Genomic DNA, 26,890 nt, shown 5'->3' with positions numbered 1-26,890 from the left:
TGTTTGACTCTTTGCAGCACCATGTATTGTAGCATACCAGGCTTCCCTGTCCTTCATTATCTCCCGGAGTCAGGTTAAATGCATGTCCATTGAGTTGGTGAGGTGATGCTATCTAACCATCTCATCCTCTGCTGCCCCCTTCTCCTTTTGCCTTCAACCTTTTCCAGCATCAGGGTCTTTTCCAATGAGGTGACTCTTCCCATCAGGTGGCCAAAGTACTGGAGCTTCAGCTTCAGCATCAATCCTTGCAATGAATATTCAGGGTTAATTTCCTTTAGGATTGACTGGTTTGATTTCCTTGCAGTCCAAGGGACTCTCCAAGAGTCTTCTCCAGCACCCCAATTTGAAAGCAACAGTTCTTTGGTGCTCAGCAGAATTCTTCTTTATGGTCCAACTCTCAACATTGTACATGGGTACTGGCAAAACCAGAGCTTTAATTACATACAACTTTGTTGGCAAAATGATGTCTCTGCTTTTTAATATGCTGTCTAGGTTTGTCATAGCTTTCTTTCCAAGGAGTAGTGTGTTCTGTTGGCAAAACTCTGCTAGCCTTTACCTTACTTCATTTTGTACTACAAGGCCAAATGTGCCTGATATTCCGGGTGTCTCTTGACTTCCTACTTTTGCATTTTAATCCCCTTTGATGAAAAGGACATCTTTTTTTAGTGTTGGTTCTAGAAGGTCTTATAGGTCTTCAGAGAACAGGTCAACTTCAGCTTCTTCGGCATCAGTGGTTGGGGCATAGACGTGGATTACTGTGAATTGGCTTGCCTTGGAAATGAATCAGCATCATTCTGTCATTTTTGAGATTGCACCCAAGTACTGCATTTCAAACTCGTTGTTCACTATGAGTGCTACTCCATTTCTTTTAAGGGATTCTTGCCCACAGTAGTAGATATAATGGTCATCTGAATTAAATTTGCCCCTGCCTGTCCATTTCAGTTCACTGATTCCCTCAGATGCCCATGTTCACTCTTACTACCTCCTGTTTGTCCACATCCAGTTTACCTTGATTCATGGACCTAACATTACAGGTTCCCATGCAATACTGTTCTTTACAGCATCAGACTTTACTTTCACCACAACTGAGTGTTGTTTCCACTTTGGCCCAGCCGCTTCATTCTTTCAGGAGCTATTACTAATTGCCCTCTGCTCTTCCCCAGTAGGACACTGGACACTTTCTGATAAGGGGGGCTCATTTTTCAAGGGTCACATCTTTTTGCCTTTTCATACTGTTCATGGGATTCTCCAGGAAAGAATACTGCAGTTGGCTGCCATTTCCTCCTCCAGCAGACCACATTTTGTCAGAACTCTTCACTATAATCCATCTTTCTTAGGTGGCCATGCACAGCACTATGCCCTTTTGCCACTACAAGGCGGTGATTCATGAAGGGGATTACCTTCATATTGATATTAATTTTTGTCTTTGAGAGTCTCCACCCTTAGTTTAGCTTTACCATGCCCTTTCCAACAGTCTTTACTAAGGGTAAAACTCTTTAAGATTAAATGATGACATACACAAAGCATTTATGATAGCACCCGGCATGTGGTAAGAGATCTACGCACATTAGCTGCTTCTATCAGATTCTCAGTACCATTTTTTTGAATTTCTAGCCCATGGTTCACAGATGACTCATCTTTACTATGAGGCAGCCCCTACTGATACTTAAGAGCTGATCAGCTCTATTGAGGACTGCATGATTCAGTCATTCAAATGAATCCCTGCTGAGGTCCAACTCTGTTGAACACTACAGAGACAGACATGACCAACAGGGACCCTAAGCTCACAGAGCATGAACGATAAACTCATTACCAGGTGGCATTATCTCCATTTTACATCTGAAGGCTCACAGAGGTATAGTAAGTTGTTCAAGGCCACAGAGCTAACATGATGGAGTAGTGATTCAAATCCAGATCCATTTGATCCCATAATCTCACAGTCCTTCTTGCCATGCTCCCTCTGCCCACACCCAAGATGCCAGCAAAGTGTCTGAGAAAAGCCACTTTGTGGCTTAGTTTCTGCACATAAATAATGCATGAAAACAAAACATCTTTACTGAATAGACCAACTGCTGAAAGGGCCAGAAGTTGTGAATTCATTAATATTCATATTTTTGTGTAATTCTGGGTAGCCAGAATTAACTGTACCCATATCAACAAAACAGACATTAGTCCAGATACAGAAATAAGCCTGCACAAATTAGCAAATATGATAACTGATATAGTGGGTAGTTCATAAATGTTTATTGAATAACAATGTTGAAGCAGGATATTTTCCTTTACTAAGTATACCTTCTTATGAAACCCTAAGTAGATACAGCATAGTGATTTGCTGAATTCGAAAGCCAGACGCCCATGCTGGGACCTGGCTCTGCTACTTTCTAGCAGTATGACCTTCAGCAAGTTACTAAGCAGCTATGCCTCAGTTTCTTCTACTGCAAAACAGAGAAAAAGTTCTTGAGAAGACTATAGGGTTTAACCAAAAGAAAGCATTTAGTACTTATTTGCTAAGTACTGAATTAATGTAAGCTATCATTGTTATTTCCTTCTTTAAATTGGAGTAGTTTTGATTGGTTACCCTGATATCATAGTAAATGATCAAGACCACAACCAATTTCTTTCACTGAGGCATCCTGAAGTTCTTTTATACAGCCAAATAACCTGTTTCCACCATTCAAACATGGAAATAAACAGGTATGCAGAGACTAAATTACATCTAAGTAGCATCCAAATATGTAGAAAAAGCAGTTTTTGTTATACAAAGAAAGAATGATTAAGAAAATTCAACGTTTATAGTAAGGAGTTGGCTAGAGGCTTGTACGCAGGGGGTAGGTGGTAGTTAGAACAGGCCTCAATTGACATTTGGCTATTTCTTGTAACTAAATTAAGTAAATAATTGCAAAAAATTCTGTTTGTCCTTCTTCTGCATGAACACATCCTTACCAAAATATATCACAATTTCAACCAGCTTACGCCAAAGAAAAGCTGACTGAGGTCACTGCACAGGAAAACAAAGCAGAATCTGCTTCTCAGGGCCAACTGCACTGTATCTGTATCCATAGATACAAGAAAACAGAGAAGCACAAAATTCTAAAGCGGGAAGTCCCAGGACCTCAGAGATCATCTAGTCTCAGGCACAAATTCTGTAGTAAGGGGGACCCATTAGGGAGTGAGGACCAGGGTAGAGGTCAAGGGAAAGAAACCTTATTTCATCCTGAATGACCTCATGGGGCCAACCCAGCCTAATAGCCTTATTTTACGAGCTGCGACCTAGAGCCTAGCTAATTAAAAGCAGAATTGAGATCAGAAGTCCTGTTTCCTGATTCCCAGTCTATCACTCTGTTACATTTCTGAGGGCTGCCATTCTATGGCTCTGAGAGTCACAGATAATCAACACACTAGGCTGTTAAACTTGACAACTAGGCAGGTTTCCTCTTTGCAAAACCATCAGGCATTATGTCACTAGCGACAGTTATGAAAGGAGTAAGGCATCATGATTTGTTATAAACAAAAGCAATTTTCCATTTCATTTTTTTCCCTTTGTAACCTGAAAATCCCAAACCACCGCTGCTATTACAAAATTTTTCTTTTCCTCAGTATGCACCCCTGGGCCAAGCACAGATGCATAAAAAATTTGCCAAGAGAAACAATGAAGTCACTGATAATACAAAGCATGAGAGTATCATGAAATTCATGTCTTTGTTTTCTTCCTCTTGATACTTAATTACTTCTCATTACTGATCATTTTGTGGTTGTTGGCAGAAGGGTAAGGAAACTCCACCACTGTAAACACGAGAGACACACACTCCTCAGTCAACCCAAAGTCTGCACACGAAGAGTCTGTTCATAAACCCAACTGAGCACCAGCAAGAATGCTGAAGCTATTTTCCCTAGTCCCCAAAGAAGATAGATGGTTTCAGAAAAACTCTAAACAATTTAAAAAGGATAAACATAACATAAAAATGTTTCAGCGCATTCCTTTTTTTAAAAAAAAATCACATAAATATTATCATTGGCAAATGATATGTGCACTCCTGGAGGATTTCACTCAACTCACTTTAACAATGAGGTGAGGAGGAATACAGCCAATATTTTATAATAACTAACTATAAATGGAATACAACCTTTAAAAATGATGAACCACTATATTTTACACCTGTAACATATAATATTGTACATCAACTATAACTCAATTTAAAAAAAAAAGAATGAGAGGTGAGGGAAGACAGTGCATATATGGAGATCCACTCAGTTTTCTGTAGCAGTTTGTGCTCCATGCTAGGTTGCTTCAGTTGTGTCCGACTGTGTGACTCTATGGACTACAGCCCACCAGGCTCCTCTGTCCATGGGGATTCTCCAGGCAAGAATACTGGAGTGGGTTGCCATGCTCGCCTGCAGGGGATCTTCCTGACCCAGGGATGGAACCTGCGTCTGTTACGTCTAACCTGCATTGGCAGGTGGATTCTTTTACCACTAGTGCCACCTGGGAAGCCCTGTAGTAGTTCAGAGTTGCCTTACACTCAAAGAGCCACACGTACGAGCAATGCTTAGCAAGCTACCCTGCTAAACAGAAACTTACATTATCTTGGAATTCTGGAAGGCATACCTGGGATAAGATTAATGGTGACAGAGGAATCCTTATTGAATAGTAACAGAATGCAAGTTGATTCTTATCAGCAGGCTACTGTTCCACATTTGACTGCCTGGGTAGCATGAAAGCACAGGAATGCATCATAGAAGTCACAAAATAACCCTATGCTTCCAGGGAACTAAAAGAAGCAAAGAATCAGACACATTTTACCTCTCTTTTAAACTAGGCTTCTATTTGATTTTCACAGAAATATGAATCTGTAAGTGTGACAGATGAGTTTGTCAAAGATGGCTGCAGTTAATTCTTCCCAGTCCTCTGCAATGTGACTCTGCAGCTCCTTCCATTGAGAAGTGAAATCTATTCCCCCACTTCCTGAATTTGGGGTGGCCTTGTAATGCTCTTTTACCAAAAAAACTGAAGACTTGGAGTAGGGGAGAATAAGCGATGCAGGGGAGAGTCGATGACAACTACCGCCACAGATCACTGTTCATCACATTCTTGGGATGCTGCCCTGAGTCCGCTCTACGGGGAAGCCTGATCCAGCCCACCAGAGGCTGAAAGCCCACATGGAGCAGAGATGAGATGATCCAGCTGAGATCAAGTTTGTCTAGCTGAGAGTCAGATATGGAGTGAACCCATCTTAGCCCATTCACACCGAGGTGAGCTGCAAGATGACTGAAAATGCAGAGTGACCTACAGAGTTTTGAGCCGCTGTTAGTTAGCAATGTTACCTAAATTGTGGATAGGCCACAAAGTGGAAGGAATAAATCAGTCATTTTCTTGAATAGCCATTAGGTATGAAATACCAGGTCAGAAATCCCAAGGGACACATGAATGTATTAGATAGAATATCTGAATGTATTAGATATTAATATTAGATACAAGAAACTGAAGGCCTTGTCCTTCATGTGAGAACATTTATATAAACAAAATGGTACATAATATTTAAGTGTTTTAAACATATCTACTCTATATTAACAACCCTCCATTATTCCTATAGGCCAGAGTAATGATCTCCCTGAGGTAATCAAGATAATCCAATGGGGTGGGAGAAAAAAAAATGGATTTCTTAATTTTTATTAATATTTTTCCTTTTTATTTTTGAATATGTTTTCATAAGTGAAGTCACTCAGTCGTGTCTGACTCTTAGCGATCCCATGGACTGCAGCCTACCAGGCTCCTCCGCTGTGGGATTTTCCAGGCAAGAGTACTGGAATGCGGTGCCATTGCCTTCTCCCATAAGGTACATACCATATATTAATATTCTAGTATAGGAACATTATTTATTAGCACATATACACATAATGGGGCTTTCTACAGTCAAAACTTCTATATATCCTAACCTTCCATCCCTACATAAAAATATACTCCCTTTATGCCTTTGCATTTCTCAAATAAATAAGTCCTTTCCTGGATATGTAGCGGAGTGAAAGTGAAAGTCACTCAGTCATGTCCAACTCTTTGCAACCCCATGGACTATACACTCCATGGAATTCTTCAGGCCAGAATACTGGAGTGGGTAGCCTTTCGCTTCTCCAGAGGATCTTCCCAATCCAGGGATCGAACCCAGGTTTCCTGCACTGCAGGCTGATTCTTTACCAGCTGAGCCACCAGGGAAGGCCAAGTAGTGGACAGTCAGTGACAACTACTGCCACAGATCACTGCTCATCTCTACTGTAATTATTGATAAGCAATCTCTTCAACGAGGCTACAAGCATTTTTCACACATGGTGTCTGTATCCATCTCAGACAGGGTGTTCATAACCACCTGGCTTTGGCAGTACGGTACAATAGCATGAGCATGACTTTTTAAGAGCACAGGTAGTAGAGCCGGGTTGTCTGGATTCAAATCCCAGTTCTTCCACTTACTAGCTGTGCAGCCTTCATTGGTGCTTCCCTTTCTTTGCTGTAAATAAAGATAATAATATCCCCACACTTCATGGGGTCGTTGTGGAGAACTAATGCGTTAACACATGTAAAATGCTTAGAAGAATGCCTGGCATGTAGTAACTTCTCATTAAGTATTAGCTATCATCAATATTACCACCACCATCACCACCATTACTGCTGATCTCTAGCAGCTAATAGAGGAATTAAATATGTGATGGAGGAAAGTCAGAGTGAACATCAATTACAGAGAAAAGATACTACAAGACTTGTTAAAACTTTGACAGCGAATGTTTTAAGTTTCTCCAGATAGACCCTGTAACTTTAAGGCAGGGTGCCCCACTAGTATCACTTGATAGTTGGTTTGTTACTGACAAAACACATAATAAACAGGTAAGCCACTAACACCTTCCAGTTCTGCTTTTACAGCCTGATTGTTATGATGAGGCTACTGAACAATTCTCATTGAAAATTAACTCTGGGATTCTTTCCTTAAGCGCTGTCTTTTAACTGTGATCTCTACTCTGGTGAAAACCATTAGACACAGGTTTACTGCATATCCATACGCAGTGTTTAGATTTCTGTGGATTTCCTCTAGGGCGCAGACCCACAAATCCATGTCTTTTAAATACACTACTGAGATATATCTATGCTAAAAGAAAGGCACAGTGGCAAGAATCATTATATATCCTAGGAGAAAGGGGGTCATAGAGATCACCTCCTCAGCCCCCTCACCTCACAAATCAGGACACTGCACTCAGGGAGGGTCACGTCTTAACTAAGTGCCACAGCTGATTTGTGATAGAATTCTTTTTACCTGACTTCTGTCTAGTTCAGTACACTTTTCATGACCCCAGATTTATAAACTATTTCCATAACTTTACACTTGAAAAGTGTACCACCTGTATTAAGAAAAGTAAGACAGTCACACCAAAAATAACCAATTTAGTGCAGGACACAACAGTGGGCCTTCAATAAATGCTTGTTGAAGGATGGGTAGAGAGATGAATGGACGCTTAGCTGGTTGGTTATGAAGTCCTCAAGGTTCCTAAACCGTTCTGCACTCTGATTTCTCAAGTGGTGCCAGCAAAGTGGAACTGGAAAGAGTCACTCCTTCAATAGAGTACCCAGGAAAGACACAAAACCATTCTTTCAATCTTCTTTTCTTTCCCCCTGAATTCACGGTTTACAACTCATTAGATCAAACAGATAATCAAATAAACTTGCTTTAGTTCTTAAATTTTTTTCTAACTATAAAGGTAGTACAGAATCACTATAAAATTGGAGGGAATAAAAGTAAAGTTAATAATGTTAATAATAAAAACTAATGTTTATTTGGTGATAATATTGTATTAAACATGCTGTAAACATACAACATGTATTGACTAATTTAGTCCTCACAGCAACTTTAGGTTATGGATATACTACTATTATCATGCTCATTTTACAGATGAGAAAGGCATAGAGGTATCAAGTAACTTGCCAAAGTTGTATAGCCAATAAGTAATGGAGGAGAGATATGAACTCAGGCAGAGTGGTTCCTGAGTTCATGGTCTTAACCATTCTATTATACTGCCACTGCTCAGATTTTGGTTTCTAATGCAAATTATAAAGGAAAGAACTGATTTATTATTAGAGAAATGCAGATCAGAACTACAGTGAGGTATCATCTCACACTGGTCAAAATGGCCACCATAAAAAAAAAATTTATAAACAATAAATACTGAAGAGGCTGTGGAGGAAGGGAACCCTCTTGCACTGTTGGTGGGAATGTAAACTGATATAGCCACTAAGAGGAACAGTATGGACATTCCTTAAAAAACTAGGAATAAAACTTCCATTATAATCTCGCTCAGTCATGTCCAACTCTTTGCGACCCTGTGGACTGTAGCCTACCAGGCTCCTCCATCCATGGGATTCTCCAGGCAAGAATACTGGAGTGGGTTGCCACTTCCTTCTCCAGGGGATCTTCCTGACCCAGGGATTGAACCTGGGTCTCCCACATTGGAGGCATACACTTTAACCTCTGAGCCATGACCCAATAATCCCACTACTGGGCATATACCCTGAGGAAACCATAATTGAAAAAAACACATGTACCCCAATGTTCATTGCAGTACTATTTACAACAGATAGGACACGGAAGCAACCTAGAAGTCCATTGACAGATGAATGGATAAAGAAGTTGTGGTACATATATACAATGGAATATCACTCAGCTATAAAAAGGAACGCATCTGAATCAGTTCTAATGAGGTAGATGAACCTAGAGCCTATTATACAGAGTGAAGTTAAGTCGGAAAGAGAAAAACAAGTATCATGTATTAACACATATACATGGAATCTGGAAGGGTACTGCTGAGCCTGTTTGCAGGGCAGCAATGGAGATGCAAAAACAGAGAACAGACTTGTGGACACAGAGGGGAAGCAGAGGGTGGGAGGAATTGAAAGCGCAGCTCTGAAGCATACACTTTACCAAGTGTGAAACGGATAGCCAGCGGGAATTTGCTGTGTGATGCAGGGAGTTTGAACCCAGTTCTCTGTGACAACCTGCAGGGGTGGGATGGGGTGGAGGAAAGTTCAAGAGAGAGGGGATGTATGTACACCTGTGGCTGATTCATGTTGATGTATGGCAGAAATCAACACAATATTGTAAAGCAATTATCTTCCAATTAAAAAATGAAGATCTGATTTAAAAACTGATTAACTTGACTAAATTAAACTGAAAACTTCTTTACCACAAAAGACATAAAGTGAAAATGTTTAAGCTACTATCAGAAGAAATAACAGCAAAACAATAGAATATGTAATAAATTCCTATAAATTTATAAGCAAAAGACAACTAATATTTACAAAAGGAAAATGGGCAAAGACTATGAACAAGCAATTTATGAAGAAACTCAAATGCCATCTAAACACATAAAAGGATGCTGCTCTTAATGAATTTAGGATGCAAATCAGATACTATTTCATTTATCATATTGGTATAAATTCCATAATAGCACATGTTGATGAAGATATAGAGCAAGGAGAACACTTATACTCTGCTATAAATTGGTACTCCACTCAGGAGAGCAGTAACCCCTAGTAATGTTGAGAACACAATATAGCAGAGTCCAAAAATCCCACTCTTATGCCATAAAGAATACCATGTACACAGGAAGAAAATGTAAAAGTATGTTCACAGCTGCATTTTTTTCTAACACAAAAAACACATAAATTATACAGTAAAATGGATAAGTAAATGGTGGATTATTCATACAGTGTAATATCATATAGCAGTCAAATATGTAAAATAAGTAAAATGGAACAAGAATCTCAAAAACACAGTACAAAAAAAAACTTTCAGAATGCTACACTCAATATGCTGTTTACATTAGGTTTGAAAATCTGTAAAGTAAAACTATAAATGGCTCAGCAATATATATTTTAACATATAGAATGTTAAATATATATATAATTTATATATATTTTATATATTTATATATAATATATATATTTATATATAATATATATTTTATATATTTATATATATGATTTATATATATAAATATATTTTAACATGCATTAAAAATATAAAGTATAAAACATGCATGGGAAGAATAAACACCAAATTCAAGATGGTTACTTATGGGGTCGGATATGTAGGAAGTAGGTTAAGGAAGACATACATAGGGCTTCTACTCTATCTATAATATTTTACTTAAAAAACTATTTTCTAATGTATTGGATTGTTTGGGTTAATCTGTAAGATATTACCCAAATATATAATAAATGGAGATTTTACAAATCTGTGTGGTAGCATGTAGTGACTCATTATATTTTCATACGTCTCTGTATGCTTGAACTTTTCCAGGTTTTTTTTCTTTTTCTTTTTGGCCATGTCTAGTTTGCCAGACAGGGATAGAGCTATTCCCCCTGCAGTGGAAGCCAGAGCCCCAGTCACTGGACCACCAGGAAATTCCCTCTAGAATTTTTTTTTTAATGTAATTTTGGCTGTAGTGGGTCTCTGATGCAGTGCACAGGCTCTTCATTGCTGCCCGCGGGATTTCTCTAGCTGTGGTGAGTGAGGGCTACTCTCTTGTTGCGATACTGTGGCCTTCCTGTTGCAGTAGCTTATCTTATTGTGAGAGCCTGAGCTCTAGGTGAGCGGGGTTTAGGAGTTGCAGTGCACGGGTTCAGTAGTTATGGCACACGGGTTAAGCTGCCCTGCAACATGTGGAATCTTAGTTCCTAGACCAGGGATGGAACCCATGTCCCCTGCATTGGCAGGCAAATTCTTAGCCACTGGACCACCAAGGAAGTTCTACCCCTTCTGATTTTTAAAGAAATATTATTACAAATGAAAAGCAAGGCACCAATGATGATGATAGTTTCTTGACTTGTAGGAATGAGTAAAATTAACAGTCTTTTTGAACATCACTGAAGTAGACTGTAAGTTCAATTGATATTTTCTTTTTTCATTAGAAACCTCAAAAGTGGAACAAATTATTGTGCTATTGTAATTTAATTTCAATACCTATATAATAAGATGTACAGCTAAAATTGTCCCTTAAATATTACTTTATCTTATATTGTTTTCATAAAAATCAACTACCATAGGCACTAGGGTTCTTATTTTGGAGATAAGGGTTCTAAATATAAACCCTTGACTTATCCAAGGACGGTTCTGGAATTTTAGCAGAATGTCAGGGATGCAGCCAGGAACCAAGCCTTCATTCCTTTAATATTAGACTTTATCATCATAACAAAATAACCCAAAGTATTTTGTAGCAGTAATTCTGATAATTCTATCTTAAAGCACCAAAGGTTAAGAAATTTAAAAACTTTTTTTTAAGTTCCACAAAGGTTTCCTTGTGGAACCACCTTGTGAATCTGCAGAAAGTTGGAATAATTAGCAAATTTACCATTTTATAATTATGTTAAGTACGTCTTAAGTAAGCACTTAAGCCGAGGTTGGAGGTATGACCCAGGTCCCTCAGGTGGAATGCCTGGCGGATGAAGTTCAAATACAGTCTGTTTACCCATGGACATAAGTGGCCTTAATCAAAGCAGAACACATTTTTTTAAATGTTGATTTTAAAAACAGATGTGTAAATAAGACTGTGATTTATGAATCTGCTAATACCCTTCTGTGCTGTAGACTTCAGAAAGATTGAGTCTTTGGCTGTGGTAAATATAACAGGAGTGCAGACTTGTCAAAGCAGTAATAGGTTCTCTTATTAAAATTCCACTTCCACTAAGCGTTACAAATTGTCTTTCTTCTTTCCAGCCCTTAAAGTATGCGTTCCAAAAGCAGTGACAAGGAGGGCTCAGCCCCAAAGCAATTTCCAAGGCCTGGAAAAGACCACAGTTTCCAAGGGCCTGAGGACAAGAAGCAGAGACAGCAAGACAAAGACCCCACCAGGGAGTCGGATGCAATCCTTCCATATCCTAAGTCACACAGTGGTAACGGCCACCAAGGAGAAGACCTCTCCAGAGATGACCTCTTATTTCTTCTCAGCATTCTGGAGGGGGAACTGCAGGTCAGCTGGCTTAGAATCATTGTCCTCATGCTTCCTGGGGAAGGCTGCTTATGAATTTGCTGTGTAGGCTGCCACAGACATAGCTATCTGTGCTTCACACTTGTATGCACATGAAAGCAAAGTGTAAGGACACATACACAGAATTCTCTTCTGGCAACACGAAGAGTAATTAGTCACATCTAAAAGGGCTGTCATGATGACATGCGATTGGCATGCACATGTGAAAGGTCATATCCTCCACTCAGGCTGCTTCAGTGCACAGGCTCGGAAGGGTAACAATAATAGCTGATGACTTCTGGGTCAGTTTTAAATGACAGTAGGTGTTTTTATACCTCACGTGAACTGGCTCCGAGATTTGCCCCAGCATTATTAACCTACACAAAATAAACAGCTGCTATACACACAGGACAATCTTATTTCGTATCCCTGAATATGAAAATACCAGTCCATTGAGGAATAGCATGTTATCTACTTGTCAAACACAATGAAAAATAGAGAATTCTCTCCATGTTGTCTAGTTATCACAATAAAAAGCATTATTCATGTGTAACTAGATTGTAAGAAGGATAAAGGGACGTAATTTTGCTACCTTTTGTAAAACGTGCTATAACAGAATATGATGTTTATATTTGAAAGAGAAGAAACAAGAAAAAACACTCAACACAAAAAATCACTTGCAGAGACTGCTCATAGATAAAGTGGGCTTTCTGAAATGCCTTTTGTTCCCACAGGCTCGAGATGAAGTCATAGGCGTTTTAAAGGCTGAAAAAATGGACTTGGCTTTGCTGGAAGCTCAGTACGGGTTTGTCACTCCAAAAAAGGTGCTAGAAGCTCTCCAGCGAGATGCTTTTCAAGCAAAATCTGCCCCTTGGCAGGAGGACATCTATGAGAAACCAATGAATGAGGTATGTATTATAATCAGGAGAGTGCACCTAGGGAGATGAAGTAAGCTCACCAGCTAGTAAAGCACTGGGCCTGGCAGGTGAGCACGACATGTAACTCTTTTTTCGGTTATTTATAGTTGTATGTTTAAAACCTACCCAAGGAAGATAAACACTACATGCTCTACAGGAAAGAAAAGGAGAATAAATCATGGACAGGAAGCAGGATGTTCTCACTGGGTTTGTTTCTTGACATCAGACTAAAACCTAATAAATGCAAGAGAATTCCTCTCTCTCTCTCTCCCCCTCCTTGTACAAACACGGACACATACACACACACACACGCAAAGAAACACAGACACTTGGACCCAGACACACACACACACACACACACACACACACACACACACATACACACACACAGGTCTGTACTTCTTTTACAGATCTGAAGGCAATAATAAAAAACAGATAAAGTTCAACCATGGAGATTAATTTATTTGAAAACACTGGAGTATTATGTCATAGAAATTCTGAGCTTGAATGGAAATGATCTGAAGAACTGTCCAAGAAACAGAGTTTTAGGAAGTATACACTTTAGATGAGTACATATCCTCTTTTTCTTTCAATCGTTCGATGACAGTGAAGACTTTGCCCCCGCCAAGTGTGCCCAGCAAGGACAATGGCAAAGGTGAACAGTTTCTACATGCCCACCACTGCACGAAGATACGGCACTGCTTGCTCTTTCACTTGCTGACATTTCTGAAACTCCTTTGCATCCTTAGTTTATTCTTCCATTTTCCTCTGAGACCTTGATGGAAAATTTCATAATTTTTCATTCTTATAAAAAAGAAACAACTAGGAGCATAAGCTAAGGCTGAAGAGAGTGAAAGCACGCTTTGGACAAAGCCCCCCCATGGTCTGGCAGCCTACCTCAGGAATGACCTCTCATGTCGCTGCTATTCTTGCCTTGGGTGTCTCATGAGAGAAGCCTACCATCTTGCCAAATTGTTAAGGAGTTTGCTCATATGGATCTGCTTCTCTGAGGGGTGAAGATGAGACCACCCAAAGTCTGTTGATTGAGCTTTAATCCAAATTTCAAACAAGAGGAGCCGAACCCTCATTCAAGTCAATAGTGTTAAAACTATCCAAGCTCCCAGCACAGTGACTGTGAAACAGCATTAAGCACAAATTTCACAAATGCAAATTAACGATCACTGAACATATCCTCACAGAACTCCACAAATGGCATAGCCCCTCAATACTTCAGTATAAAATGAAACAGAGTAATTTCAAACTTATCTTGAAATCAGTAGGAAGAAGCTTTAGTTACAAAATCTACTGCACACTGCAAAATTGGAAATACCCTCTCTGCAAATGCTTGCAATCCTAACTTTGCAAAGTGTCCCTGAAAGTTAATCATAATTTGGCCCCGCTTTATAAATCCAACCTTCCTTGATTACTCTTCCAAGAAATACCCTCCCCCGACATACACCACACACACACACATCTTATATTCCCACGTCTATGATTTGTCTGTTTTCTTCTCTTGCCTACTGCATCCCTCCTATAAATTTCTCTCCTCGGCTACAAGACTCTCTCAGTTCCTTGAAGACCATATACACCCAGTTGCCTGCCCTCTTCCTCTATCTAGGAAGTGATGGATGAGGGGAGATATGTAGACAATAAACAATAAGGGAAAAATATGATAATGAGTCCCTAGGGCTGCAGAAAAGAAAGGAGGAGGAGTGTTCCCACTACAACCATACCAGGGAGCACCATAACTGTATCAGGATAAGGATGCATATACAAAAAATTTATTATTTTGTTTTTTTCCATCCTTCTTCTTCCCCCCCAATAATGTTCTTTTAAAAAAATGTAAAAAATCTCAACTATGTCTAGGGTAAACTAGAGGGGATTTACCTATTCATAATGCAAAATACCTTAGAAAAAAACTGTTCTCAGCTACGTCACATGTTAGGAACACTGACTTAAGGTGGAGGCCTGCAAGATAGGCCCGCAAAGGGTATGGATGGGGAGATAGGGAGGGAAGAACGCAGAATCCAGGACTGTTTCAACCTCCTATTTATTTCCAACCTGCTTACCTTATTAGCATTACCTTAAGGTAATTCTTAAAGTACTTATTTTAATCAACTGTATAATTTTGCTTTTAAATTTTATTTTATAATTTTCACTGTATAAAAATAGTTGTGTTTCTGTCTTCAGAGTGCTTAATGTCTAAAAGAGTGACAGACAACAAAAGATCACACAAAAAGTATATTTTATACACACACACACACACACAATGTTAATTTTTGTAGTGAAAACCACAAAGCAGTATGAGAAAGTATAACAGGGAATCAAGTTTAGATAGGAGAATCAGGAAAGCCAAGCACCAGAGAATGAGTAGGGGTTAGTCAAGTACAGCATAAAGAAATTCCACTTCCAGCAACACTGTGAAGGACATATGATGAAATCATATCACTAAAAAACACATTAAAACACTTATAAAATATCTAGAATCTTCTCAAGTGCATGGATGAGCTTTACATGGAGCTAGAGAAATCCTGAAGCCAGGAACTTTCCAAAGGCTAGATTCTGGTTCCACATATTTTGAACCTTTCTCTTTAACAATCCACACACTTCCAGGGCTAGGAGCCAAAAGACACATGGTGTTCATTTTGCAATACACTGGTCTTTCATTTCTGATGGTGGCTGGGTGAGCTGGCACATGCAGAATGCTCCCAAGATGGACAGGAGAAAGGCAGATTGCAAGAGTGACCTGAAGCTCAGCAGCTGACTACATATGAATGACAGTGGACTATCACCATTCAGGGGACAATAAACAAGGAAGGGCTTTCAGCAGAGTCCAGCAATGGTAGTGCAGAGCCATGAGAATCATGCCCCCATTTCCAGCACCTGAGATCCTGGGCAATGTGAGAATTAGCAGTCTCTATTTTAGGATTCTACTATTATCTAAGAAAACCAGGCTTCAGTAAAGACAGAGAAGATGGAACATTCTATGAACAGCTTATTTGGTTACCTTTGATCTACTAAAACAGCTAAATAATTTCTCAGCTGTCTGAACTAGCTTTATCTCTACCACTACATTCAAGGTAATCAAAGAAAAGGACAATCTTCAAAGGGCCAACGAAAAAGAACAAAGAGAACCAAAGCTGTAGCTCAGAAAGAAGATCAAATCCCAAATTAGGGTGATCTGTGACTCAGGAGTTATTAAAACAAAGGTCATTATTTTCTAAGCGTATATTAAGTGACCCAAAGCAAAAAGATTGACAAATTCTCTGTTCTTCATTCTGCTTAACCACTGGGACAATCCAACCTACTCAAAAACACTGGATTTCCTTCATCCCGGGCAAGGAGCTGGATTGCGTTAGGGTTTGCGGGTAGGATATGACATCAAGGAGGCTAAAATGATAAGCAGGAAGACTGTCACTGCATGGTAAACATTAAGGAGCCACTGTTAATCTTTCTGTACCTGACACTCCCCTAAAGTGACTAAGTCTTCCTGTTTTCTTCCCCAGGCTTCATTCAATCTGTAAGTGGGGCTAAATCAAAAAGGGGCAGTGGTTCTCTGATAGTCCCATAGTGCTTAATGATACACCACCTCACACTGTTCCTAATTGTTTAATGTGTAAATCTTATCTGTCTAGTAAGAGTATAAGCACTGAGACTTTGAAATTCTCCATGGCAACTATCATAATACTAAGTACATACAGCAAAATAGACGCTTAATAGTTTTTACCTTGAGAAAACTGTGGCAAAACAATTGCTCTTAGAAATCAAGCCCAATCACTAAACTTATAGTAAAAAAAAACCACAGAAGTACAGAACACTGAAGTAGTTTCACCAAGCATACACACACAACTGGTGGGAAATGAAATGAGTTCAGAAGAGCTCAGGTCCATCATTTGATGTGGCAGGAATGAAGAAGAGACTGAACTGAGAACCAGTGGCATATTTCTAAGCATTTGGGGTATGGAGAAATGAAGGAATAGAATAAAACTTCAAGCATCAGCTAAAATATCTCTAGAATCACTTACACTTCCTTCAGGAACTTTCCCTCTGCAAGGTCACTATTCAACACCTTTCCAATTTCTGCCATTGACAAACATGAGGTCCTTACCTGTTGCACCAAACAGCATGCAGTAAATTTAGGCCTTCCTTTAAGAGTCATGGAAGGTGAGAGAAGGAAATCCCAGAGAAAGTTATAAAGGAAGAACAGGAAAAATTTGGGGTGGAAGGCTGAAAAGGTTTCCATGTTCCAACACTGGAAAAAAAGCAGAACTGAAGCACCACCATGTGTTTTAAGAACTACTTGAAGCCTGGTGTGGCTAAAGACTAAGTGAGAAAGTACGGAATGAGAATGGGGCAGAAAGGTCAGGAGGCCAGATGGTGAGAGATGTTTCAGCTCTGAATAGGAGAGTGGAGTAATCCCACTAGTGGAAGATCATGCTATCATTGATGAGGAAGGGCTGGGGCGGGGGGTGGCGGGGGGACAGTGGCTTGAAGGAAGGGACAGCCCTTACGAAGTTATGTAATAAATAACGGGCAATGATTCTTTCCAATCTTCCTTCCTTACAAACAAACTAAGTAGGGAAAAACACAAAGGAAGGTAATAATAGATGAACTAAAGCTTCTTTTTCTTTTTTTGGCCTGAACAAAGTTTCATATTTATGTCCATATAACTACAAGAAGCTATCTGATGAAGCTTCTCTTATGAAGCTGCCCTGTCATTCATTTATGCTGTTACTAAATACCTACTGTGAGCTTCTCTGGTGGTGCAGATGGTAAAGAATCTGCTGGGTTCGATCCCTGGATTGGGAAGATGCCCTGGAGAAGGGCATGGCAACCCACTCCAGTATTCTTGCCTGGAGAATCCCCATGGGCAGAGGAGCCTGGTGGGCTACAGTCCGTGAAGTTGCAAAGAGTCACACACAATGAGTGACTAAGCACAGATACCTTAACAATAATTATTCATTTATTAATTCTAGGGCCAATCTTGTGATCAATTGAATGTTTCTCTAAGTAAAATGTCAAGATCTCCAAATTAAGGCTGATTCTATCACTATTCCACTTTCAAATTCTAAAAGCAGTTGATTTGAATTTCCCTTATAATGCAGTCTAATGTTTGGGCAACTGGAAGGAGTTTTCAGAGAACTATAGTTTCTTGAGACCCAGGACAGTTAACACAACAACCTCCCTCTCAGAAGGTGGTCATTAGTTAAAAGTGACTCTGCCAGCAGGCAATATAACCAAGCAATTTCTGCTCCACAAAAGGCCTGGTCACATTTATTAAAAGTCATGAACACCTGTAATGACATGAAGTACTTTTGTGTGTGTTAAAGCATCATTATAAACTCATATTGGAAAACCAGACAGCCAGCTTAAATGTTTAGAGGTCAGCTGGATTCTGCCTGCTGGCATATCTATATTCCCTTCTTTTTCCAAAATGATTTGGCCATTTTTGTGCTTTGGATTCCTAGTCAAATATGTGCTTTTTAAGGATGTACAATTTAAACTGGCTTCAAATTCAAGAATCACAAATTTTAAATCTTTTATGATAAAAGCAAAGGGCTTTTATTAAATTAACCAATGTTAATATTAAATTAACCAATATTATGGGTTATAGTTTTGTGTTTAGCTTATCTAGAAAGCCACATGCTTTCAAAACCATGGTCTTATATGGATTTGGATTTATCACTGGCCAAAGCTCCTGAGCTACTTTTGTTTTAATCAGCCTACTTCCTTCTTTTCTTTCTTTCTTTTTTAAAAAATGTTTAATTGGAGCTTTACAATACTGTGTTGGTTTCTGCCATACATCAATATGAATCAGCCATAAGTATAGAGTCCCCTCCCTCTCGAAACTCCCTCCCAAACCTCCTTCCCACTTCCCACCGCATCCCACCCCTCTAGGTTGTCACAGAGCACCAGATTGGAGCTCTCTGCATCATGCAGCAAATTTCCACGTGCTATATATTTTACAGATGGTAATTTATACGTTTCCATGCTATTCTTCCAATTCGTCCCACCATTTCCTTCCCCCATTGTGTCCACAAGTCTGTTCTCAATGTCTGTGTTTCCACTGCTGCCCTACAAATCGGCTCATCAGTACCATCTTTCTAGAGCCCCTATATATGCATTAATATGCAATACTTGTTTTTCTCTCCACTCTGTATAACAGGTTCTAGGTTCATTTACCTCATTAGGAGTGATTTAAATGTATTCTTTTTAATGGCTGAGTAATATTCCACTACATGTATGTACGACATCTTCTTTATCCAATCATCAGTCAGTGAACATCTAGATTGCCTCCATGTCCTAGCTGTTGCAAATAGTGCTGCAGTGAACACTGGGGTACATGCATCTCTTTCAATTATGGTTTCCCCAGGATATATGCCCAGCAGTGGGATTGTTGGGTCATACAGTAGTTCTATTACAAGTATTTTAAGGACTTGCCATACTGTTCTCCACAGTGGCTGCATCAATTTACACTCCCACCAACAGTACAAGTGGGTTCCCTTTTCTCCACACCCTTTCCAACATTTATTGCTTGTGAATTTTTTGATGATGGCCATTCTGACCAGTGTGAGGTGATACCTCATTGGTGTTTTGTTTTGCATTTCTCCAATAATTGAGTGGTGCTTGGAAAACTGGACAGCTACATGTAAAAGAAAAAAAAAAACTAGAGCACTTCTTGACACCATACAAACTCAAAATGTATTAGAGACTTAAATGTAAGGCCAGAAACTATAAAACTCTTAGAGAGAAACATAGGTAGTACACTCTTTGACATACATCATAGTAAGATCCTCTTTGACCCACCTCCTCGTGTGTGTGCTGGGTTTCCCAGGTGGTGCTAGTGATAGAGAACCTGTCTGCCAATGTAGAAGACAAAGACTAATGGAAATAAAAATAAAAATAAACAAATGGGACCGAATTAAACTTAAAAGGCTTTGCATAGCAAAGGAAACAATAAGCAAGATTAAAAGACAGTCCTAAGAATGAGACAAAATAACTGCAAATGAAACAACTGACAGAGGATTAATCTCCAGAATATATAAGCAGCTCATACAGCTCAGCATCAGGCTGTCTTTTCTCCACTGTATATTCTTGCCTCCTTTGTTAAAGATAAGATACTCATAGGTGTGTGGTTTATCTCTGGGCTTTCTATCTTATTTCATTGCTCTATATTTCTGTTTTTGTGCCAGTACCAGACTATCTTAACGACTGTTGCCATTGTAGCATAGTCTGAAGCCAGGAAGGTTATTCCTCCAGCTCTGTTCTTTGTTCTCAAGACTGCTTTGGCTATTCAGGATCTTTTGTGTTTCCACACAAATTGTTAAAATTTTTGTTCTAGTTCTGTGAAAAATACCACTGGAAGTTTGATAGGAATTGCATTGAATCTATGGAGAAGGCAATGGCACCCCACTCCAGTACTCTTGTCTGGAAAATCCCATGGACGGAAGAGCCTGGTAGGCTGTGGTCTATGGGGTTGCTAAGAGTTGGACACGACTGAGTGACTTCACTTTCACTTTCATGCATTGGAGAAGGAAATGGCAACCCACTCCAGTGTTCTGGCTTGGCAAATTCCAGGGACGGGGGAGCCTGGTGGGCTGCCATCTATAGGGTCACACAGAGTCGGAGATGAATGAAGTGACTTAGCAGCAGCAGCAGCATTGAATCTATACATTGCTTTGCACAGTATAATCATTTTCACAATATTGACTCTTTATCTCTTTATCTGTTTGTGTCATCTTTGATTTCTTTCATCAGTGTCTTGTAGTTTAGGTCTTTTGTCTCTTTCGGTAGGTTTATTCCTAAGTATTTTTTTGTTTTTGTTGCAATGGTGAATGGGATAGTTTCCTTAACTTCTCTTTCTAATTTTTCATTAGAAATGCATTAGAAATGCAAGGGATTTCTGTTTATTAATTTTATATCCTGAAACTTTACTATATTCATTGATTAGCTCTAGTAATTTTCTGGTGGAATTTTTAGAGTTTTCTATGTATAGTATCAAGTCATCTGCAAACAGTGAGAGTTTTACTTCTTTTTTTCTGGTCTAGATTCTCTTTATTTCTTTTTCTTCTCTGATTGTAGTGGCTAGGACTTCCAAAACTATGCTGAATAATAGTGGCGAGAGAGGGTACCCTTGTCTTATTCCTGATCTTAGAGAAAATGCTTTCAGTTTTTCAGCATTGAGAATAATGTTTGCTGTGAGTTTGTCAAATATGGCCTTTATTACGTTCAGGAGGTTCCTCCTACACCTACTTCCTGGAAGGTTCAATATACACAAATCAATCAATGTGATACACCATATCAACAAACTGAAAGTTGAAAACCACATGATTATCTCAATAGATGCAGAGAAATCTTTCAACAAAATTCAACACCCATTTATGATAAAACCCTCTTTTCTTTCTTGATTCCTTGCTTGCTTATTTTGTTTTCAATCTGTAACCATATACTAGGCACCTACTGTAGGCAAATCACTCTATTAGATGCTAAGAATTTAAGAAAAATAGAACGTAGGCCCTGCTTCCAGGGAGTTCACAGTCCAGTAGAGTAGACAAGTGTAAGTAAGACAAAAGGACTTGGTGTTTACATTGGGTCACATTCACACTCTATACCAAGACAGAATTGATTCTCAAGTATTTGAAAAGAGTACGCCAACAGTTTCATACATAATGCTGTGAAAAACTGACTGTGGACCCAAGAAACATACATGGGCAGAGAACTTTAGGGAGGGCTGGGGCAGGATCCATCAGCTAAGGGAGTGGCAGAATCAAACACTGTCCTTCACTTTCCATCATTCCTCTGATATGGTTTCTCTGGAGAGCAAAAGAAGAAGTAGAAAGATATTCAGGTATCTACAGAGGCACTGATTTTTATTTTTGGTTAAGAAAAACATGATGATGTGGGAACTAAGATTCCACAAGCCATGTGCTGTGGCCAAAAAAAAAAAAAAAAAAAAAGACGGAAGGTTACATTTGTGTTGAAACATATCAAAAGGTATCAAAATTAAGAAGAGTAATGATAAAAACTAAACAAGGAAATCAGAAACCCATTGCTGAATTTGTTAAAACTAGGACATTTTTAAAAGCAGGAGAGATGGCAGTTTTATGAATGCTTTGTACTTAGATTATTAATGTATTTTCTTTTGTAGTTGGACAAAGTCGTGGAAAAACATAAAGAATCACATAGACGAATCCTGGAACAGCTTTTAATGGTAGAAAAATCTCACAGGCAAACCATACTAGAACTGGAGGAAGAAAAGAGAAAACACAAAGAATACATGGAGAAGAGTGATGAATTCATAAGCTTGCTAGAACAGGAATGTGAAAGGTAAGGTTACTTGGGACAAGACAATGAACTATTCTGCAAACTCTTCCTAACCTCTCACTATGGGTTGGGCATTATACCAAGGGATACAGGGATATATGATGAATACGACAGCCTCTGGTTTCAAAAACCTCATGGTACAGAGTGAAGAAAAAGATATGTTTAAAAACAGTATCAGTACAACACAAGAATAATCAGGTGTGATAGGACTGTGGAAATGTAAGTGCTGGGCACCTCACCTACTTCTTCAAGGGGGTGCCCTGTGAAAGCTGCAGAGAGGAGGTAATGGGTCTAGTCCTTACGCAAATAAGAATGGAAACCATACACAAGGCAAGGGCAGAAATAAGTGCCACAACATAGAGATAAGACAAGAGTATGGGTACTGAGTGAACGCAAGCTTTCCACAAGCTTTCCATATGGCTATAGCACAGAGCGTGAGCAAAGCAAAGGCTGGCCACGGGCGCTGGATTTTATACTGTTGGCAAGAAGGAACAAATGACAAGTTATGAGAAGGAGAATGAATTGATTAGGGATGCTTTCTTAATGAACCATTAAGGAGAGATAGAAGAAAGACAGGCGGGGCTTTAACCTGGAGGCAGATATGTGTTCCAATGGCTAGAGGGTTTAGGGATAACGGGGTGTAAGGGGAATTGTTTATGAGGTATAGTCAATGCGAATTTGTGACTAATGTGACTAGAGAGCAGAGAAAGGAAAACATAAATGCTACTCTCCCAAATCATCCCACCCTCGCCCTCCAGTTAAAATAAATAAATTTATATTTAAAAAAAGGAAACAAAGTTACACTCCTGGTTATCCACCAAGGTACAGAAGGTGGGAGTGGCGCACAGCTTTTTGCTGTTGCAGGGTTTCTGGTTCAAAAGGGGGAAGAGGGTCTTGCTTCAGACAAGTTGAGCATGAGGAACCTGGAGTGTTCCACTGTCCAGTGGGGAGAACAATATGTCTAAATAGACAATCCATGGTTAGAAATGTAGGTCTGGGAAAGGCTGGGCTGGTGATGTTTTTGCAGCTGGTAAGAGCTGAAGCTATGGGTGTTGGTTTGGCAAGGGAAAGAATTTTGAGATGGGAACTCTAGAAAACAACACAACAACCCATCAAGTTAGGGTTTTCATCCAAAAAAAAAAAAAAAGGGTCAAAAAAGGAAGCTGAGAAAGAATAAAGAAGGGTGGAGGACAAGAAGATTTGATTAAGACATTACAGTATACAATTTGGAATTCAATAAGACAATGTCATATTAAATACTATTTCAAACCCCTGGGGTTTGGCGCCCATGGCCTCATTTGGCCTCCACACTTACTTGGCACTAACTTGTTGAACACAGACACTTCCTTTCATCTCTCATTATTATGAATATTTATTCACCAGGGTCAGAGTGTTGCCCACCACAGAATAAAGAAGTAGGCAGGTAAATCCCTGCCCCAGGGGCTTACCAAACATTAACAGAGAAGACAAGAGGATACAGATTTAGGGTGGAAATGTGGAAGGCTCTTGGTGGTATAGTCCTAATGCTCACGGTTGTGTCTCTACTGTCCTCTGAAGGAAGGTTGAGAAGGGCTATCCAGAAGTAACACTATAAAGTTGGGAGGCAGATGGTGAAGATTATTTAAATCAATAGAGAGTAAAGAGGAACAGCACTGAGAAGTGAGAACACAAGAGCAACAGGAATAAAGGCCATGGCTGAGCAAAAGGAAAATAGTGAGATGAATGTAAATTGTACACCATGGACTCAATACATTAAGAATGGTATTGCCACATGTATCAAAGTAATTTAACGGGAAGAATTTTAAAAGGTCATATTTTTTAGCCATATAGGACACAAAGTTTTTCCTGTAAGCCATTAACCCCCCAAATTGGAAAAAATGACTGCAGTGATTCTCATTCTGTGTTTAGCCATTTCAGAAGACATGGGAATATTCACCTATTTCTATTTGCCCAGATACAGCTTCCAGATGGAACTGTTTGGGTATGAAAGTGTTAAGCCTACTCTCGACTCACACGATGACACAGACAATACTTCTGCTCTACCTGTACGTCACAGTTCCCGGAGCCTGGCCGTGTTCGTGCACAGACCTTTCCTGCCGCCATGCTTGTAGCAGGGAGACTGTGGGCCTCATAAGGCATAATTGACTTCTACTTGCTTTAAGGCCATGTGCATAAAAATACTTAACGAACACCACCTTATGAAGAGGAAATGGGGGAAATAGTAATTTCAGGTAAATATATACTGAGGAGGTGCTTACACAAGAGAGTAAAGTACCATTCACACGTCTCATTCTATGACAACAAATGACAGAACACAAACCTAACTTTAGTGAGAGTACTTCCTCTCAAACATGCAGCCACCCCTCACAAAAACAAAGCTAATTTTTTCTAAGAAGTCAAAGAATAATGTTTACTTCCTTCCTCTAACAGAGTGATGTAAGCCACTCCCGAATCAGTGACCCTCAGTACAAAGAAACAAAGATATCATAACCGCCATAAAAGTGGTTTGAGTAAATACGGCCATAAGTATAGCTCTATAACTATAATATGGTTTCTGACTGGAACTCTGAAAAAACACTGTGAAAGTTCAGAGCTCCTATTTTTAGTGTTAGATAACATCTACTTGGAAATTAAATAAAAATTAAGAAATACACGATTGAGATAGTTAATGAGACCTTAGAGGGTGTAATAATGGATTTCAAATTCAGGCTCCATTTCTGTGTTTTCTTTGGAGAATTCATTTTATGTGGAAAACCCTAAAGGAGGCTGATGTCACACACTGAGTTTAGGCCAAAATGTCTGCCAAATGATGTCGTTGTCGTAATCAGTAAACAATTGGCTTTCCCACTGCAGAAGGGTGGGGGCAGGGAACAGCTCAGGAAACCCTGTTCCCAAGCGTGTTAATGTAAAGTTTCCTTCACTGTAATCTGTGCAGTTTGGTCTGTCCATAAAATAATATTAAGTCCACACTTCATGACAACTTTCTGTTCACCAACCAGCTCCAATGTGTGGATATGTGTGTCACTGATGACCTGAATTATGTACTTGGCTGACTTACAAGTGTGAAAGGTTTTATACAAAAGCAATGCCAGTAATTTTTGGCCTTTTTGGAGGGCTTCACAGGAAATCCAAAACAAAAATCACTTTTAGTCAGTGCAGTTTTGCAAAATTTTCCCATAAGTGAAAAGCCAATTTTGTCTGTACTTTCAAAATAGTTTGCATAATTTTTTTTTCCTTTTTCAGTTTCAACGGGGGAAAAGGCTGGGAAGAAAAAAAAAAGTTTCCTATTTTTTTTTTTTTAAATCATGCTTTCTTTCTTAGAACACTAAAGCAAACCATGTATACTAACCATATATATTATTGCACTTCTGGCCTTGAAACCACCACTGAAGTGGGAAACAAATATTGTTATGGCAACTCTGTCTAAAACTGTGACTTCAACTATGGATTTTTTGAAAACCTTAAATTACTTTTCATAATACCTTGGCCAAGTAGGTTAGCACTGATAGTTGTGATCTTATAAAGCAGGACTTCAAATGGTAGCTTCTCAAAAGCCACATAGTAAGGAATGAGTCACAGGCAGAATTAATTTATTGCTGCTGTCCTGTCCAAGTGTGATAGACAGAAAAATGGCTCAGGGGGCAGAAGGGTCTTTGTAGCAAAGTCAGCAGGAACTCAGCTTCAAGGTTGTTGCCTTGACCACATCTTGGGTTAAGTCCTTAGGAAAGAACAAAGCATTTTCACCTTTCCCTTTGGCTGAAGCAACTTTATAAAGATTTCTATCATTAACTCTTTTCTACTATGACAGGCCTGTTTTCTAGATGGGCACCAGGAAAAGTAAGTGAAACATTGAGCCATATTTGACTCTCCTGTTAACTGAATATACTGGATTACTTTCAAGGGTTTCTCTCAAAAGACATCAAATCTTCTTCCTAGAGGCTTTGAATACTGCCTTGAAATATATATAAATTAATGAGTGTATTAATCTATTTAAGTTTTTAGTTAAACTAACTAGTTACTTAGCTATTTAATGCTGCTGGCCACTTACTCATTCACTAAAACCAAAACAAACAAACAAACAAAAAACACCACCCCAAACCCAAACTAAAAACACCCCAATTAATTAAATGCCTGCTACATGCCAGGTCCTACACTAGATACTAACTAGGAGAAGGCTTCCCTGGTAGCTCAGAGGTTAAAGCGTCTTCCTGGAATGCGGGAGACCTAGGTTCGATCCCTGGGTCGGGAAGATCCCCTGGAGAAGGAAATGGCAGCCCACTCCAGTACTCTTGCCTGGAGAATCCCATGGAGGGAGGAGCCTGGTAGGCTACAGTCCATGGGGTCGCAGAGAGTCGGATACCACTGAGCAACTTCACTTTCACTTTCACATGCCAGGTCCTACACTAGATACTAGGAGAAGGAAGTAGATAAGTTCCTCACTGGCATATAACCCCAACTCATTTGTGCATGTGTAGGACAGAGACACCACTGTAGCCTTTATGATTTGATACTAAGGCTTCCAGGGCACTATGAGATCATGGTGGGTAGGGGAGAAAAGCACCAGTATGGTACAAAAACATAATACGTTAAATACTCATGAAAATAAAACAGGAGAATTCAATAAACACATTAAACTACAGTACTTCAAG

The 26,890-nt window shown here is 39.3% G+C and overlaps 2 protein-coding genes across 3 annotated transcripts in view; one reads left to right on the top strand and one right to left on the bottom strand.

Annotated features, from left to right (window-relative positions):
* CMSS1 (cms1 ribosomal small subunit homolog (yeast)) overlaps positions 1-26,890 on the bottom strand; it is a 397,827-nt gene that overhangs the window by 261,260 nt on the left and 109,677 nt on the right. The gene's annotated exons all lie outside the window — the stretch shown is intronic.
* Positions 1-26,890, top strand: part of FILIP1L (filamin A interacting protein 1 like) — a 292,466-nt gene that overhangs the window by 183,315 nt on the left and 82,261 nt on the right. Inside the window, exons 2-4 of one of the 2 annotated variants that reach the window (XM_013972898.2) lie at positions 11,751-12,003; positions 12,735-12,908; positions 22,066-22,244. In XM_013972898.2, coding sequence (XP_013828352.1) covers positions 11,761-12,003; positions 12,735-12,908; positions 22,066-22,244 — 596 coding nt within the window. In that variant the 5' untranslated portion in view covers positions 11,751-11,760. Of the gene's footprint in view, positions 1-11,750; positions 12,004-12,734; positions 12,909-22,065; positions 22,245-26,890 lie in introns of those variants that run through there. The other variant, XM_018058277.1, reaches the window with a different exon arrangement.

This window comes from Capra hircus, chromosome 1 (genome assembly GCF_001704415.2).
Source record: "Capra hircus breed San Clemente chromosome 1, ASM170441v1, whole genome shotgun sequence".
NCBI classification, from domain to species: Eukaryota; Metazoa; Chordata; class Mammalia; order Artiodactyla; family Bovidae; genus Capra; species Capra hircus.
This window is presented reverse-complemented; position numbering and strand designations above follow the sequence as displayed.